General features: G+C 43.5%; 1 protein-coding gene across 1 annotated transcript in view; it reads right to left on the reverse strand.

Annotated features, from left to right (window-relative positions):
- Positions 1–8,626: 8,626 nt before the first annotated feature.
- The window catches only part of sipa1l1 (signal-induced proliferation-associated 1 like 1), a 77,331-nt gene continuing 68,263 nt past the window's right edge, over positions 8,627–17,694 (reverse strand). The window contains exons 16-22 of the mRNA XM_064339628.1: positions 16,517–16,711; positions 15,739–15,898; positions 15,124–15,346; positions 14,557–14,718; positions 13,583–13,703; positions 13,120–13,198; positions 8,627–12,281 (exon numbers count right to left, since the gene is read on the reverse strand). Of these exons, the coding sequence (XP_064195698.1) occupies positions 12,138–12,281; positions 13,120–13,198; positions 13,583–13,703; positions 14,557–14,718; positions 15,124–15,346; positions 15,739–15,898; positions 16,517–16,711 (1,084 nt within the window). The 3' untranslated portion in view covers positions 8,627–12,137. The remainder of the gene's footprint in view (positions 12,282–13,119; positions 13,199–13,582; positions 13,704–14,556; positions 14,719–15,123; positions 15,347–15,738; positions 15,899–16,516; positions 16,712–17,694) is intronic.

The following is a 17,694-nucleotide window of genomic DNA, read 5'->3' on the forward strand; positions in this document are numbered from 1 at the left end:
CAAAATCCTGCATTTGTGGAGATTAAAGTGATTATGACATCACACGTGCAATGTTCTCTTTCTCGTGGGCTTGTCTGGTAACTGCAGACAAAGAGATACAGATTCTTGAATTGGTGTTTACTAGCTAATAAACAGTGCTCAGGCTGAAAAGGTTTGTGAGAAGGTCTGCATCACTTAGAGGATGAGGAAGTCAGTGAATCGCTGTGCGAGTAAAATAAACACCATTTTATAACCTGTCACAGCGTAGCATAGCCCGAGGGCAGTAATTTGGCCCTGGATAAATACTTGGAGAGGCATGAATTCGATATTGTATGGAAAAAAAATAGCAATAATAATTTAGTTATTACTCAGTTTACACATGTTTATGGCACTGCCATCCACAGAAGAAGAATTATTCAAAAGGTATGAACAGACAATTTTCACTTACATTTGGAACAGTAAGACTATGTAAGGTCTCTCTAATTCCCACGATCATCTTAAATCATCAGTGGTTTTCAGCTAAATGTTTAAAATGTGTCCAGCCAATATTTAAAATGTTATTTTTCCACTGATCTCTAAGCTGTTTTCGCAGCTGAAGAAAGATCTCTTCCCAAATTTGTCAGGAAAACGTGAGCCTTGGTTGGTTACAATACTGATACCATCAAGCCAAAGCTCCTGAGGAAATTTAAGCACAAATACTGCGGTAGAATATTTTAACAAGGGGAAAACCTTTTTAATTTGAAGTAATGAGCTAGATATAGGTTTAATTTTTGTGAACGACCTTTTAGACAGCAGAAGTAACAGCATTAACAGACTTTTGAGGTCTTTAAAGGTCGGTATGGCAACACCTGTAATCAGTTAGTTGCAGCTATCTCACAGACATGGAAATGGAGGCTTTTAGGATGTAGTAGAGAAATGACTTGTCGCCCACACGTGAATGACATGGATGGAAAAAAATAAATAAATAAATAAAAAAGGTTCATCAGTTTTTTGTCTTTTTTAAAAGCTTGCAGTCCTGCCAACAGCCATTCAATCTAACTGGGAAGAATTGCTGTATAAGCCCATTGCTTGAGAAAAGGCCTTCACATGTATGCATATGACAACTTCTGACACACCAGGATAATTCAATTAATATTAATATATAACTCTCTTTCAACAGTGCATTCAACAATAGGGTTTATGCAGATATTGTGATGAGGAGGAGGAATTATCAATTAATCTTTTTTGGTACTAAGAAGGGATAGCTCATTTCTGGACCCTAGTTGAAAATGCATTATAAAAATGCAGTTATACTGGGTTTGTATTGCTGTCCTCTAACTATAATGCTTGGAGATCTCAGTGTAAGTGGAGATGGAAAACAAAACTGAATAATATCATTATTATGATAGGAAAAACATTTCTGTGTAGATGAAACTCAGTCCAATAATTGAGATTAAAATGGTTTAAGGGTTTTTTTTTTTTTTAAACATCAATGGCATATTGAAAATAGTACCAAAAAAAAAGAGAAAAGTCAATATCAAACTCTGTACTTTAAACAGGGTGGGAATAATCTTACACAGGGTGAAGGAAGGATCAAGAAACAACAGATCAAACCTGATGGGTGTGAGGTGAACTAATGGCATGTGTGGGGTACATGTGTGCTCTCACATTCAGCGGTTGGGTGTATGGTCATCAGTGGAGTTCTGGTTGGGACGCATGCCTGTACATCATATGAGGACCACCCCTGGGTGGGCCAATCAGACTCTTTGCATGAGGTCCTGGTCTCCGCCCACCATGGCACCAGCATCTTTCAGGCTCCACTGTTATTTTTATCAAATTTTTTATATAAATATACAAAAAAATCTTCAAAGATTTAAAAAATAAATTGGTTATGATGTTTTCAGTACGATCCCTTGTCCTACTGTAATAAAACAAAAAGTGTGGGAGAGTGGGAAGGGCAATGTGAAAAAAAATTAATGGAGAAATATCTAAATCTTTAAATATATAATATCTAATAAAGCTGACAAACAACTGAAGACTATATACAAAGATGTAAAACGTTTTTTTTGGTGTGGTGTTATACTTTGTATATGCATTTTCAAATTGTAATTTTGTAATTGTTAAATAAAGATTCATATATATTGTTTTGTCCTGTGAATGAGTGTACCAACAGCAGTGTGAAATTACATAATAATTGGGCCATGCTTCTGGGGATGGTTAATTTCCTATTTTGTATGGTAGGACTCTTGGAACCCCTTCAGAGAAGACAGTGTTCATCCCTACAGAAGAACTTCAAAAAGAATCAATAAATTCACAAGTAGTTCTTCTTAGACACACAAATCTTATAACTTTTGGATTAAAGACAGTATCTCAGGACTCTGTTACAATTTTTATGTTAAGATCTGGCCAGATATTTGATCATTTTAATGACATTTTTTGTAGCATATGGTTTACAGAGACAGTGTACAATCACCAACCAATATCCATATTAGCATCAGTGTAAAGCTGTAGCTGTTAGCCCGTTGGCCCCTCACGTTACATCACAGTACTTCTGCAATGATTGGGTTACTTTAGGGTTTACAATTTGGTATACCTTCCAGGTCTCACTTTTCACTGACTGCTTTCTGTTTTCCAAGGTTTTCACAGATTACCTCACTTTTGCCCCCATACTAATCTGGAGAGCATATTCTCCTAACAAGAACTGCCTGGAACACTCTATTTGTGAACAGTGGCAAGATGCCCAGTGATGTAAATGCAGTAATGAAAAATGGGGGTATAAGAATGGTTGCATTGTACAGTTCCTGTATTTCAGTACAAATTTCTGCATAATAAGTTTCACAATGTAAGAATAGGCTATGGGCTATACAATAGAGCACTAGAAGAAACGTTATACAATATAAACACCCTGTACAGCATACACAGTAAGGGAAACAAGCAATGCCCAGTAGAACTCAAATTTAGTTTTTCAATATTCCTACATGTATGCCATTTTGTGCTAAATCACAGAGAGAATTGGACATCTTCCATTCCAAAAATGATACCGTCAGTAAGATCCTTACACTGTGTCAGCTCCAGAAGTCGGCCATAGTGTAGGGCTGGCAGCGTGGCTGTCCTTACGTCTTGGCACCGGCATTGGCAGTTCAGTGAACAAGCGGTTTCTTTGGGAAATACGGAGCACACTCCGTACCAGCCAATGGGAGCATCCCTTGGGCACAGAGGCAGACGTGGGGGGAAACGTGGGGGCGTTTTAGAGGGACACGCATCAGCCACGACCCTTTCAGGATAAGCGCAATGTCTCCGTGCTGTTTCCATGCTTCTCTGGTACAAAATGATTTTTTTTTTTTTTGTTGTTGTCTGTGATGGACTCACTCAGCACCTCCTCAGCAAGCAAAACTTGACTCCTGCTGATTCCTGACCTACTCCCACTCTCGCTGTTGCATTTCCACAAAGAGAACACCAGAAGCCTACCTGTGCATTCAGACTTCACTTAAGCACTTGGTGCTATTTTTTTCTTTTATCCCGATACCCACAACCCCTGCAAATAACAGTTGAAATCTTCAAAAGAGTTGTGTGTGGCACCAGCTCTGTAGAACTTGTCAATGTTCCTACGTGTATGCAATTTTACACTAAATCAATGAGAGAACTGGACATCGTCCTCCAAAAATGGCTCTTTCTCAGTGAAGCTCTTCGACTGGGCAAGTTGTTTCTTGCTCAAATCTCCAAAACCTAAAAAAAGATAAGTCAGCCTAGAGTGGCTCATCTGACTGGGGTGACCTTTCTTTGGACTTAAGTCCTGGGAAGCCAGAGGAACTGATATAACCCTGATGATGTCTTATTGGTTATTTAATAAAAATACATCATTATTTTATTGATTTATTATCGTCTCCATACAGTAGAGAGGAGACAGCAGATTAATGGTCAAAGAAACATTTATTTTCATCAATATTTCAAATAAAATTAACATGACTGTACATTCAGGTCGTTTCAAATTGGTTGAAAATTTTTATGGATATGGCTGGAATATTTTAAAATTGTACAAGCAGCTGAAGAATTACAGAATTAAATTTACATATGTGACCCAGGGCTAATGAAAAGATACACAAAATAAAATAAAATCCGCAGTGTTTTATGTTAGTGGATGGAGTATTACTACAGAAGATGTCACAAAGAAAACGCTGTACTGGAAGAAATATGCCCACTTTTCTCATTGATCGAGCTGAACGTTGAAAATAATAAACACAGCCACTCAAGAGCAGAACATCAATACAACAAGATGTAATGCACCATCTAACTCTGACCCTCTAAATTAGAAAGGATTTTCTTCCCTGTATGGAACGGCAGTGATGGACATCTGGCATCCGCGGAAACAAATGGCCAATAACTCAAACTACAAGCTAAGCACAGATCAATCACAGACTGGAAGAACGCACAATAGCAATGCCGTACAGCGCTCACGTGTGAACAAATGTGTTTACGCAAGTACGGCGAACGCACAGTCAGCTGGATTTGTATTTATGAAGGTTGTACGACAGCGAGACCGGTAATAGGCCGGCTCCACTGAATAAAGACACAGGGTGATGGTGTGACACGTTTAAAACACTTCGATCACACCTAACGTGACATGGAAGCAATAAAAAAGCAAAGAAATGGCAGCGGCTCATTATGTACAGAAGCAAAGCGTATGGTCACTGTTTGTCAGCAAAGGTCTGTGTGGTGCTAACCCCTCAGAGGAGGCGGTGTTGTTTGTGGCAGTTAGCGTTTCTGCTATATTCTGCTCTGTACACGGAGGGTGTAAAGATCTCAGCCAAGCTGCCCCTTGTCAGACAAATAGAGGAGAAACGTATTGCTTCTATCTGCAAATACTCTGTGCAAGGTACCAAAACATAGCTTGCTAATTTATTCATTTTTGTATTGAATTATTGCCTGTCATCTGAAATTCATAATAAATGAATCATAGAACACAAAAGGACTTTGAAACAGCATGTACAGCCCATAACATTTTTGTCAATTCACTAACATGAGGAAAGGAAATTGCGCTGACAGGAAAAATATACCCCGATGAAATGTTCTCTTTGAACATTTCACAGGCATGGAATGAATTTTATTTCATTCATTAACTGATCATTTCGAAATATTGCTGCATGATGCATTCTGTTGCATTCTGGATTCGATGCACAGCACTAATTTCATTCAGAACATGCATTATGAGTCAGTTAAATGGATTTATGTGACGCAAACAATTTAGTCATAATGGTTTTACACAGACATTAATTATTTCTTCGGTTCATTTGACCTTTTCACACCAACCTTCAGTGGCTTCGCGTGAAGTACGAAGACCAGAAATGAGCAAATATCTAGCTAACCTGTGAAATGGCCATTAAAAACAAAACCAACATTTACAAATAAAGGCTTAATTTTTCATTCAAATTCTGATTTTAAATTCAAATAATTCACTTTAAACAGGCAAATCAGTCTTCATACACTTCAATAGTTTTAATTTATACAATTTTAACTATAAATTAAAATTGCAAGAACTCTTCAGCAGAGAGATGCTTGGTACAGACTGTTTCATCAGCCTGAGAGTGATGCACAGGTTCACTCGTTTGTAAAAAAAATTATGTCCTTATAGGACTCCCAAAACAAATGTGCTCCAATTATCCTTGACAAATGCTGAAGGGATTCATTGGCCTGCTCGGTCAACCGAGTTACGGCAGCTAGTCTGGCAAGGTGGTTGTCACTGACAGCCATCCAATGTAGCGTGCCCGTGGGAATTCCTGGACCAGACGCGAGTTCATTGCGGCGTGGGACGAATTCGTCACCTCCCATCTAGAGCACTGCAACTCTGTGATTGCCGACCTTTGTGCATTCGCCATCAGACCTCCGCAGCTCGTTCAGATTGCTTCTGCTCGGCGGATCATCAGCCTTGCCAGACTCTCCACTTTCCACTGGCTACCAATTTATCAGCTCACTTCACATTCAAAACCTTGGTGCCAGTCTATCGGACAGCTAAAGGGCAGCTGAAGGGACTGATCCAGAAGATGGTCAGACCCGACACGCCTACCAAAGCATTCCATTCTGCTACCTCTGGGCTGCGTCCCGATATTTTAAAAAAGCATCCTCCTTTCCTCCACTACCACCTCGTTTCCTCCATGCCCCAGGAACCGATCTTTGTGTTCACCCTCCCTCCAGGGTCCCAATATTGAAGGAGACGAGGGAAGCGCACATAACTGTAATGGCGAAGCAGCCTCAAACTCACCTCCCCTCCTTTCCTCTGCACACTTCCGGGTAGGAGACGAGTGGTAGTGGGGGAGTAGAGGAAAGGAGGAGAGGAATGAAGAGTAATGAGACGGACCCCTGGTCTTCTGGACCCCTGGTCTTCTGGCATCTCCTTCCTTGCGTGTCTTCACTTCCAGGTCACATCTCCTGTCTGTTCTGGCCAACCAGTGTTGGAGTGAACTTCCCACAGCAGTCAGGACAGAAGAAACCCATGTTCTGAGGCAAACTAAAGCGAAACTTCAGATTCACCTCTTCAAATTGCACCATGGCTCCCCAGACCCCCTTTAGATATTGTTTCTTTTTATCTTTCTTCCTCTGGATTTACTTTTTGGATAATGTTATATGTACTGTACAGCTGGAAGACAGACAGGTTATCTATTGAGGCATACCTTCTTTCATTACAATACAAATTAGGTGAACATTCCACTTAGTGCTGGGGTCTCAAACTCCAGTCCTGGAGGGCTGCAGTCTCTCCGGGCTTTTGTGATTTCCTCTCAATCAGCAGCTATGTAATTCACGCCTTGGAAACAAGGTGTGCAGACTCTAGCCAATCAATGATTTAAATTAAGCTCTTAAGCGCAGGAACACATTAAAAACCAGCAGACAGCGGCCCCCCCCAGGATTTAAATCTGAGATCCCTGCTAAATGGGTTTCTGTGCCTTCTTGGCGATACTGCATTTTTGTATTCCTCAGAGTAACATGGATGCTCTCTACTGTACATCGCTCTGGATAAGAGTGCTTGCCAAGTGGTTGTAATGTAATGTAAAGTAATGAAGCAAATGAGGGGAGGGGGGTGGGGTGGGGGAATTCGTATTCGTAAATAAGTCTCGGCCACCCCACAGGCTGCTGCACATCTCACTTGAGGGACTCATTTAAAAAAAAAAAAAAATCTTATAAATCAGTCAGACATACATTAGTAAGAAAAGAATATTTTAAATAATAAACGGCCCAGTAAATCATGCGACAATCAGCGACATGTATCAAGGCTCTAATCTTTTATGAAATCACACTTGCATCTCCGACTGCAGCAAAGCAAATGGAATTTACAGAGCAAACATTCAATATGCTACGCTTATATGCCTCGGTCAATGAATAATGAACACAATAGAGCGGGCACTGCAGAAATGAGTGCCTTTGAAGTAAAAAGTCACATCAAACACCAAGGGAAAATCAGGTGTTTCGAAGGCGCTTTCAGAAACAGCTTGTACCGTTTATTTGTTGTGAATAATGGTCCAAAGTTCAGTTCTAAGCATTAATTAAAGTGGCAGTGATTGTTCACGAAATGGCGCATCCGGTAGTAGTGAACAATGACTGTCATTTTAATTTCAAATGAGCTATTTCGTTATTTTATCAGTGCATTTGCCATTTCGGATCTGAAAATCTCTTTTCTTTTAAATGAAAAGGAGCTGGTTTTACCTAGTGAACCTGTTGCAACTAGTGAACATTCCATCATTTATTCATATGGTAGCCTCACTTTGAGGATGAGCGTATTTCAGGGTTTGTGGGTGGGTGCAGGAGGAATGCAGGATTATGAAAACAGACCTGCAGGCCCCTTCTATCCACGGCATTTAAAGGAGGGAAATTGAACTTTTCATGACTGTGACAATCCCATTTAAATGTTTCAAGGTCACGGCTGAGGCGTCTCTGGTCACATTTAAATGCCCTGGAAGAACGGTTCTGGTTCGAGTTCAGTTTGGATATTACTGACTGGTCCGTGAACAGCTGAGATGTTCCTTTTGTGTGCACTGCTCCTCTTGAAGTAGCTCCTAAATCTTCCTTCAGCTCTAATGGCTTACAATGTGTCAGTCATCTTTCCATCTGTCCAATCAGAACTTCATCAACATTCTTGCCAATCCCAGTTTTCCAACAGTGGGCAGGTTTAGAGGTAATGTTCCCGGGTACCTGATTACACCCAACCAAGGCTAGGCTCTCCGGTCCAAACCCCTGACTAAATCTGTCTCCTTGGTAACAGAGGCACCCTATGAGGGCAGCATGATAACACCCGGAGCCCTCCGATTGGCTGCGGGGGGGGCAGAATCCAAGCCGCGAATGCGCCTGCCGCAGGTTCCGGCCAGGCTCGCGCGGCAGCGAATGAGTTAACGGCGCAATCAAGACATCTCCGGCGAAGAACACTAGAAGCCCTCGGCAATCCCAATGCCGGCCTTCGCCGAATTCAGTGGAGTGATTACTCACCGCGAGGCGCAATTATCAGATAGTTACCGTGGAGAATCCGCAGCCATCTGCCAGCCAGATGAAAAAAAAAAAAAAGAAGAAAAAAAAAAAAAACGTTCTGGAGGACAGCAGAATCTAACGTGCAGTTCGCAGACGAAACAAAATCGCGCAAACCTGCGCAAAGGAAGGTTCTAATGAAAAACACAGACCTCACGGTAAGTTGTCCTAAAAGCATATAAATTAATTTATTGATCTAGTGAGCAACGGCAGTAAACACCTCATATCTGACAGCCAGCAAAAACTTGTCTGTTGACCACATGTCAAAAATTACAGCACCTCAGTCTTTTTTTTTTTTTGAGAACCATTAATACTGTGATCACTTCAAATTTATTCTTTTTTTTTAACCTCTACATCTTACAAAAAAAGTAATAGAATATGTAAACAATACTTCATTAATTATATTCTTTTTAAATGCACATATCATTCAAAACAAGATTTTTTTGAAGGACGTATTCACTTGGGAGAAAGATACAGGTAACACACCCAAAGTTGCGTTTTTTTAAAGGCATCACAAACAGGAAGCAGCAGTCCTGTCTACATTGTCCAATCAGAAGCAGACGTTTCTGAAACCACAGAGGCCACTAATACTTAGAAGAGGAAAACTGAATTAAAACTGCAACAGCTGAAGTTTATTTTCTAACTAATCATAATAATCATTTGTACAAAACATACAATGTGCAAATAAAATTAAACTGAAAAAAATAAACATTCACATTTTAAGTCTTAAAGGCAGAGTTATCTAGCAAACAGAACAAACAATTAAAACAAACGATAAGCATGTTTGCTGAGAATCAACAAAACTCAGTTTCACTAAAAAACAAATACAACTCACTTCTGTGAAATAGGACTACTATTCATGGGAATTCAATTATTTATTTAGTCACACTTTACAGAAAGACAATTAGAAATTATAAGAGGAATAAAACAAATATTTGATAACATTACATGGCTGTTGGAAAATCAAATATAGTATACTAGTGACCCGGAGTGTTCATTTGGCTAATTGAAAAGTGTTGACTTGGCTCTGTGAAGTGTGCACACAACCCTCTGAAAAGTGTTCACTTGATCCTTCGGAGTGTGCAACTGACTCTCTGAAAAGTGTTCACTAAACCAGCTGATGTGTCATGATAGCAATATGAAAATAGGAAAAATCTTCGCCCATCTCTCCCGATTCTTAAAACAGAACCAGAACTCACACCTTGGCGTAAAACCTGTCCATTTATAACCAAGACATGGACAGAATTTCAAAGAATTTGAAAAATTGCAAACTTATTCTTCTTAATAAATATTTGACCCTTGGGTGTACAATATACCATACGCTTGGACACTGTGACTTTCACAGCATGCTGTTTATCCAGAATGTGTATTAAAGCCTTGATTAACGACGAAAAAATCAATTGTTTGCTGACAACATAACCACTCCATTGGCCAGAAGTATTGGGGAATTGAAAGACACCAGAAGGTTTCACAATATTTACAATTGACTTAAAAGTCATATGTCAGGCCCCTGGGATGAAATGTTGCGGTTTTAGCCGCTGGGGGGTTACACAGCAGTGCCTTCTGGACCTATATGGCCTACCTGAACCATTTCATATAGTCAACCAGACAGTCAACACCGTGTTGGTGCAACTGCAAGCAGGTGAACAAAACTGTACACACTGGCCCAACTGCAGCCCCGCAGAAACCAGAAACCAGGCAGTGTTCCCTCAGCGATGACACATATCGTGCATATTACATGCCCCAAAATTCGCCCTGTGCATTTCAGTTTAATGCTGTTCTTTTCCAGAAGAGGTCTCACGGTCCTCTCTTTAGGAATGTAATGGCAGCTATTTGACACGCAGGGGCCACAGAACATGCATGAGCAGGTGGTGGTCCCTCCTGGGTAATTAGAACAAAAATTGCCAAGTCAGATACCGGAGAACACAGAATCTCTGCCTGGAGGATTCACAGCCGTCTTGGACCAATCGACTCTCGTATGCATGTGGATCGAATGGGTGCGGATTGATTTTTCACTGGAGTGTCATGTCTGATAATCATCACTAGATGGCCCCGTAGCTACACAACAGCAGGCTAAGAATAGGGCACCACGACCACAAGCTATACAAATATTAAAATTAAAAAAAACATTCAACTAATTGATTATTTTTTTACAGAAAAAAAAAAAATCTAAAATGGCTACTGAAATCAAGAGACTAACCCTTCTAAATCGACTATACACTTTGACATCAGCTGTGGTGAATGTGTAGGACAACTTGGATTTATATATTTATACAAAGAAATAAATTAATCTGAAACTATCCACACATCATTGCTCAATAAATTCACATTCTTGGAGAACGTCCGGCAGAAGGAGACTCTCCTCAGTACCCTATACCACAGACCGAAGATGTCAGATTGCTTACATTGGAGTCAAAGCCCATACACACTGAATATTTTGGGATTAAACCACACTTAAGAGCAATTTTCCCTTTTTAAAGGTAATATCTCATTACCCATATTCACCTGATTATTGTCATTCAGTATTGCCTTATGGCGCCCCAAACCAATGTGTTTTTCCACACGATAAATCTGACAGGAATGTCCATTTAGTCATTACTCTGTGACATCACAGCACAGAGCTGCATTGCTGAAATGCACACTGGGACTAAGCTATTATAAGTCAGGTATGTCACTGCATGCAGGTAGCTGCCATCTCCGTCAGGGGGGCAGGCCCTAGCCACGCCTCCAACACACCCCTCCCCTCTGACGTCTCCCAATGAGGACCCACAGAGTCAATGACCTAATCGGGTCTCCACGTCAAGGACCGATCGGTGAACTGTACTCCTTCAGGAATATGAGAGAGAGAGAAAGAGAAAGAGAGAGAGAGAGGGAGAGAGAAGAGAGAGAGAGAGAGAGAGAGAGAGAGAGAGAGAGAGAGAACGAAAGAAACTTGATTGTCAGTCGGAGAGTAGCTCCACGATGATTCCGTATGAAGCCTGTTCCGAAGTGTTCCTGTGTTCTGGCAGCCTAGCAGAACCCCTCTTAGGTCAGGGATTTAAGAACAGACAGGTTCTGAAGCCCGGCGGGTTCCGTAGCGTTGAGCGCCGGCTAGATCTTAAGCCCGGTGGTTTCCACGGTAATAAGAGCTGACTGGATCTGAAGCCCAGCAGTTTCCATGGTAGTACGAGAGCGATGGAAGTGCCGCCGGCAAGAGAGAACAGTTCATCCTTCCAAAGTGTGCCGGGAAAGAACAAAGAAGGAAAACAACGCGAGGAAAAGAAAACAGAGGAAAACAAATACGTCTGAGATGGAAGTAAAGCCCCGGGTATTTCGAGGCTGGACGGCCTTCATTAAACTGTTCCAACCATTTGATTTGTTCTGAACGACGTTCGTTTTGAAATGACCGCGCGGGAACCACAACCGGGCAGCGAGACCGAGTCAACGAAGTTCACCTCCTGAGAAACGAGAAAAACGAAAGAATATTCTTCAGCGATAGCCATAGCCGCTAATGCTCTGGGGGAGGGGCGGAGTGGGACTGGACAGGTAACCCAGGCGGGACTGGAAGGCCCCGAGGCAGGAAGTGGAACCAAAAAAAGGCTGCCGTCCAATCCTCTTCCTCCTCCCCCTGCTTCCTAATCCTCCTTGTCCTCTTCCTCGGGGGGGGGGGGGGGTGGGGCCACGGGCCGTGGGCTTCAGTTCATGTCGATGGTGTTGAAGACCCACTCGGTGAACTTCTTGAGTTTGGCAGCGGAGTTCTGGGCCTCCTCCTGCAGCCGCTGGTTGTCCTCCCACAGGGTCTGAATCTGAGCCTGCAGTTTGGCCTTCTCCTCGCGCTCCTACGGAAACAGATGGGGAGGGAGGGAGGGTGAGAGAAAGACAGAGAGAGAGAGAGATAGGGTGAGGGTGCAGAGGGGGGGGGGCGCAGGAGAGGGAGATAGAGAAAGAGAACAGCTGAACAACAACTGGCTATCAGGAGAACACCAGCAATGTGCATAAAACAGCAATTCTGTAACACAGCCAAAACTAAAAAGACAAGAAGAAAAACTACACTGGGGGTGCTCTGTGTAATATAATGGGTAAGGAACTAGTCTTGTAACCTGTACACAGCCGTAGTACCCTAGAGCAAGGTACTTTGTATCTTATTGAACCTGTGTTTAGTATGCACTTTTTGTACGTCGCTTTGGATAAAAGCGTCTGCCAAATAAATGTAATGTACTTAACCTGCATTGCTTCAGTACATATTCAGCAGTGTAAATGGATGCAGCTTAAATGCTATGCAGAATGTTGTGTAAGTCGCTCTGGATAAGACCGTCTGCTAAATGCCTGTAATGTAATGTAATGCAAGCAACTATGACAATTTAAGAGAAAAAAATACAGTCTTAAGAGAACTAAGCACCCCGTATAGCTTATGTAGCTGGGCTAGATTTTACAATGACATTACAAGCAGTCCAAACGTCCATAGCAACACCTGTAATTGAAATATTATGTTGACACAGGAGACAGAAATATTCAGGATGTGGCCACAGATGGTCTCTCTCTCTCCCTCCATCTCACTTCACCTCATTACATCTCAAATGCAATTAGCTTTATACTGTCAAATATCTTTACTTCACTGCCCCTGAGTTAATTGAAACATACTTATCCTGCCAAAGCCATATTGGTTTTCTTTCTTACCTTTTTCAGATCCTCCTGCAGCATCTTCACCAAGGCCTCCAGCTGAGTGACCTTCCCTGCCAGGCCACCAGAGGGCTCACTTCCAGGAAACACAACAGGCAAGAGGAATGATTAGAGCATGCATGACACCAAAGCTACTACCCCTGTGTAACATAACTTGTACGTCCCCAGTTCTATTCATTCTTATAAGCAAATTATGATTATGATTATCATCATCATCATCATCAATCAATCAATTAATTAATTATTGTTTTCAACATTTAGCTGATTTGACTTACAGGGCCAAAAAGGCAGGACACAGGGAGTACACAAGAAAAATGCAGCACCATATTAGGGCAACAGGACAGGAAGTAACACATTAACACATTAACAATCTACTATGTAGCAATAAGCATAGTCACACCAGCATTTGCTCAATAATGGACGATGCCCCTCCTCAGTAGAGGCTGTAGTGAATACTCACCCGTGGGAATGGGAGGGACGAGAGGGCGGGGCCTGCAGCAGCTCGGCCTGCTGGGGGCTGGAGGCAGCACTTCCTCTTCTTTGGCTCAGATCTCGGGTAGAGAAAAAGGATGTGCTGCGGACTGAAGGACAGAGAGGGAAACGTATTGCTATTATTATTATTATGATTATAATGAGACCGTTCACTATTAAATTAATTAAGGTGTCTTTAAACTCTTGTGTACTTGACATTGTTATTGTCAATGTGTATATTTTATGTTACTATTTGCTTAGGCAATACTGTAATACTGTGCTGAAGTGAGGTCACACCAATGAAGCATACTTGATTTGTAAATTTGAATTTGAGAGGGAGAGAGAACAGGGTGAAAGAGAGGAAGAGAGGAGGAAAAATGAATCTAGAGATTAATCTAGTCAGAGAGAACAGTGTAAGGACCCCCTTCTATTTTCAATTTAAGTGCTTTATTGAAACGACAAATTTAACAGTACAAGTACATACTGCCAAAACCTGTACAGTTATAACAGCTATGCAGCAAAAACAGGTCAAAGAAAATAAGAATAACATGAAACAACACAACACAAAGATAACAGAAAAATATGCGTCAGGAGTAATACTAATTAAAGTAATACCAGTAAAATAATCATGCAAGAAGAGTCATTGCTGCTGTGGACTAAGGCTGTGTGCTACGCTGCCAAATTTGTTGGGTTCTAATTTGGTTGACTTTAGCTGGTTCTGTTGGGTGCTAGTAAGAGTTAGTGAACCAAGCCTCAGGACCAGCTGTATGAGGGCGGCCACTTCCAGGCTGAGCTCTTTTCAGGTAATTCACACCCAGGCTGTAGTTTCCTGTGGGGACCAACCTTTAATCCAAGGTATGTGTAATTTGTTGCTTATTGTGTATTTGCTGCCCCCACAAGTCATGTCTGGCTTCGATCTTTTTTGGAGAATCATAATTTCTCTCTCTCTTCCCATCTCCCTACCTCTCTCTCCCTCAAACGCCTTGGCCACGTCCACCAGGTGTGTCCAGTCCAGCCCGCTGTGGTGGTCCGAGTCCGGGAGGGGCATGAGGTTCAGGTCCTTCGGGGGTTGCCGGCGGCGATCATGCAGGTCAGCCAGGGAGGTGTCTGAGGCCGAAAGATCACCTGGGGGGGGGGGGGAGCAGTGATAACTTTCATTTAAATATCTCTCTGCTATTGAAGCTGATACAACAATGCCCCATTAACAGTCCCACCCAGTGGATGCAATTGTGACAAAACTTAAACGGTTAGGTGTATAGCTAACTAACACTGATGTTTTCCACTTTTGTACATCGCTGTGGTTAAGCAAAGGGATCATATTGTAATGTAAAGCTCATAAGAGATACGCGTGACCAAAGTCTATTATATGACGCCACACAGGTTAGTGACACAGCTTTGGAATGTTTGTTTCCAGCTCAGAATGCAGTGGATTGCTTTGTAATCGGTTCATTTCCCATACACGCACAACACTAAAAGAGGACGTCTCTCTCAACCCTTCGTTTCGGTTGCCGCGGCGACGGCGCGCCTCACCGTGCAGGGCGACGCCCAGCTTGTAGGAGGGCCGGCGCAGGGGGACGCCGCGGGTGGTGGGCGAGCGCGGCACGGTGGAGCAGCCGAACAGCACGTCGCTGCCCAGGGCCTCCTCCAGCACCGAGTCGGCCAGGGAGGGCAGCCGCTGGCCGCGGTAGATGCTCTCATCCGACAGGGTGCGGTGGAGCGAGCGGCGGTTAGGGGCGGGGCCTGAAGAGGAATTCTGGGGGATGGAGTTGTCAGAGAGAGAGAGACAGAGAGTGGGTGCTGTATATTTGGTAAAGGGTCACGCTGACAATCAACAAATGTCAAACACTGTCAGTGTTTGTAAGTTTTCACCTCAACCCACAAGCATAGCATTTCAGCACCTCATAGCATTTCAGCCTTTAACCATGAAAATGAATATATTCTACTGTACACTGTATCACCAGGCACGAACAAACATTTTTACTGTCAAATTATAAAGTACAGAAGTATAAAATGTCCTTAAAGAACCATCAAGTGAAAGTAAGAAAATGAAAAAAAACAAAAAAAAAACACATTTTTAATTGACAATCCTTCCCTTTCACTGCCTGAAGGCACTTTGTGGAGATGCGGGCGGACGTGCTAGTGTACCTCGCTCTCCACCCTGATGGTCATGGGGGTATCCACGGTAACCAGCTTCCTCAGCTTCTCCTCGGCGGGGGCCTTGCCCTTGTGCTGGGGCGAGTGCCCCTCCCTCTCAGGGGCTCTGTGCTGGTGGTGCCCGCCCTCCGGCCCCTCCCCCTGGTGCCTCCTAGGAGACAGAACCAGCCACCACGTGTTATCCTAGCTTATGTTTACTGTGTGTACAGGACTCGATGTTCTTGGCCGTGGATAACTGTTACCTAATGAGTATATTACCTTATTCGACCTGTGTTTTGTGGTTGTTCCAATGACCTTCAGTATGTACTGTATGTCGCTTTGGATGAAAGCATCTGCCAAATAAATGTCATGTAATTCAATCCCTACACCTGTAGGCTGCTGCCTGAAACCTACTCACTCCCTATAAAGCTGCTGAAACAGATTGTTTTGAACCAGAGAGTAACAGGGTCAAAATCCAAGTGAGAACACACCATTGTACTTGACCTCATGCATTCCAGCTCCCATGCAAGACTGTGTCTGAGTGGGTGACCTTGGCCAGAGCAAATGCAGAAAAGCACATGTATTTGTGTACAGCGAGTGCAGTACACCATCGGGCCAGCAGGTGGCGAGCATGCATTTTGTATTCCAGTGTAGTCAAAGCGCTATTCACGCAGAGCATTTCGGAAAACAGACATGGATTATGACTCATATCAGACGGGCCCTGGGACGCAGGGTTTGCGTGCGGCTATCGGTACGGAGGAGGGGCTCCTGATCAAAAGGCGGAGCTTACTTGCGAGTGTCGCCAAAGTCCACGGAGTTGATGGTGCTGCCAGGTTTCCTCCAGCCAATCAGGTACTTGCTGGTGGCGCCCTGGCGGGGGTAGAAGGTCTTGGGGCCGGGGGGCAGGGAGGACTGGGAGGACGGAGACGTGGCGCTCTCCTCCCTCGGGGAGCTACGGCGGGAGCTGTGGCCAGAGCTGTGGCCACTGCAGGACAGAAAGGCAGACAAACCGGTCTCTACCAACACTCACACTCACACAAACGTCAGCGCGCACACACAAATGAACACGCATGCACATACACAAATACGCAGGTGTATAAATGCACTCACACACATATCCACAGCACACACGCAGACACACAAATAAGCATGGACACACACAAACATGCACGCAAGCACGCACACACTCACACGCACGGAAGCACACACACTGACACGCTCGCTCACACACACACACACACACACACACACACACACACACACACACACACACACACACACACAAATATGCGCACGTATAAACACCTGCACCTGCACACACTCACTCACTCACACACTCTCTAAGCTCAGCATGTCCCAGTTACTAAATGGGCCTTGAAAGGTTTACAGCTCCCCCAGCCCCCCCCGTCCTGTACGGCAGGGGTGAGCCACGCCCCACTCCCCGATCACATGCTCCACTGGGCACTACAGGGCACGCAAGTGTGTATTTGTGTGTGAGTGCGGATGTGTGGGTGTGGATGCGCGGGTGTGTTTGCGTGTCTGTGTGCGTGTGCAGGCGTGTTTGTGTGAGTGTACGTGTGTTGCCATGCATGCATAGGCATTTGTAAGTGCAGGGAAGTGATAGGACTACTGCAGCTGGAGTTACTCAGGCCTAGCAGATGCAAAAGGCAGGAGTACTTAGAGCAATGGAGTCTGAGCTGCACTGAACACTAAGAGCCTGCTTGCCTGCCTGCTGTGGAGGCAGGATTGCTTTTCTGTTGCTTTCCCTGTCCTTCCACTTTATTGCTGCAGGGGGCGCTCTTGCAGAAGATAGCCAGAAAAATAAATAAAAGGTAGCACGGGGGAGTGAAGCATGCTGGTAGGGGAGGCACAAAAGAGAGTGTGGGGGCGGGAGGATGCAGAGATGAGCCACTGGGGATTTAACGAGAGCTTATGTAAGCGTCCAATCGGGCGGCCCGGCTTCGCAAA

The sequence above is a fragment of the Anguilla rostrata genome, chromosome 6 (genome assembly GCF_018555375.3).
Source record: "Anguilla rostrata isolate EN2019 chromosome 6, ASM1855537v3, whole genome shotgun sequence".
Lineage (NCBI taxonomy): Eukaryota > Metazoa > Chordata > Actinopteri > Anguilliformes > Anguillidae > Anguilla > Anguilla rostrata.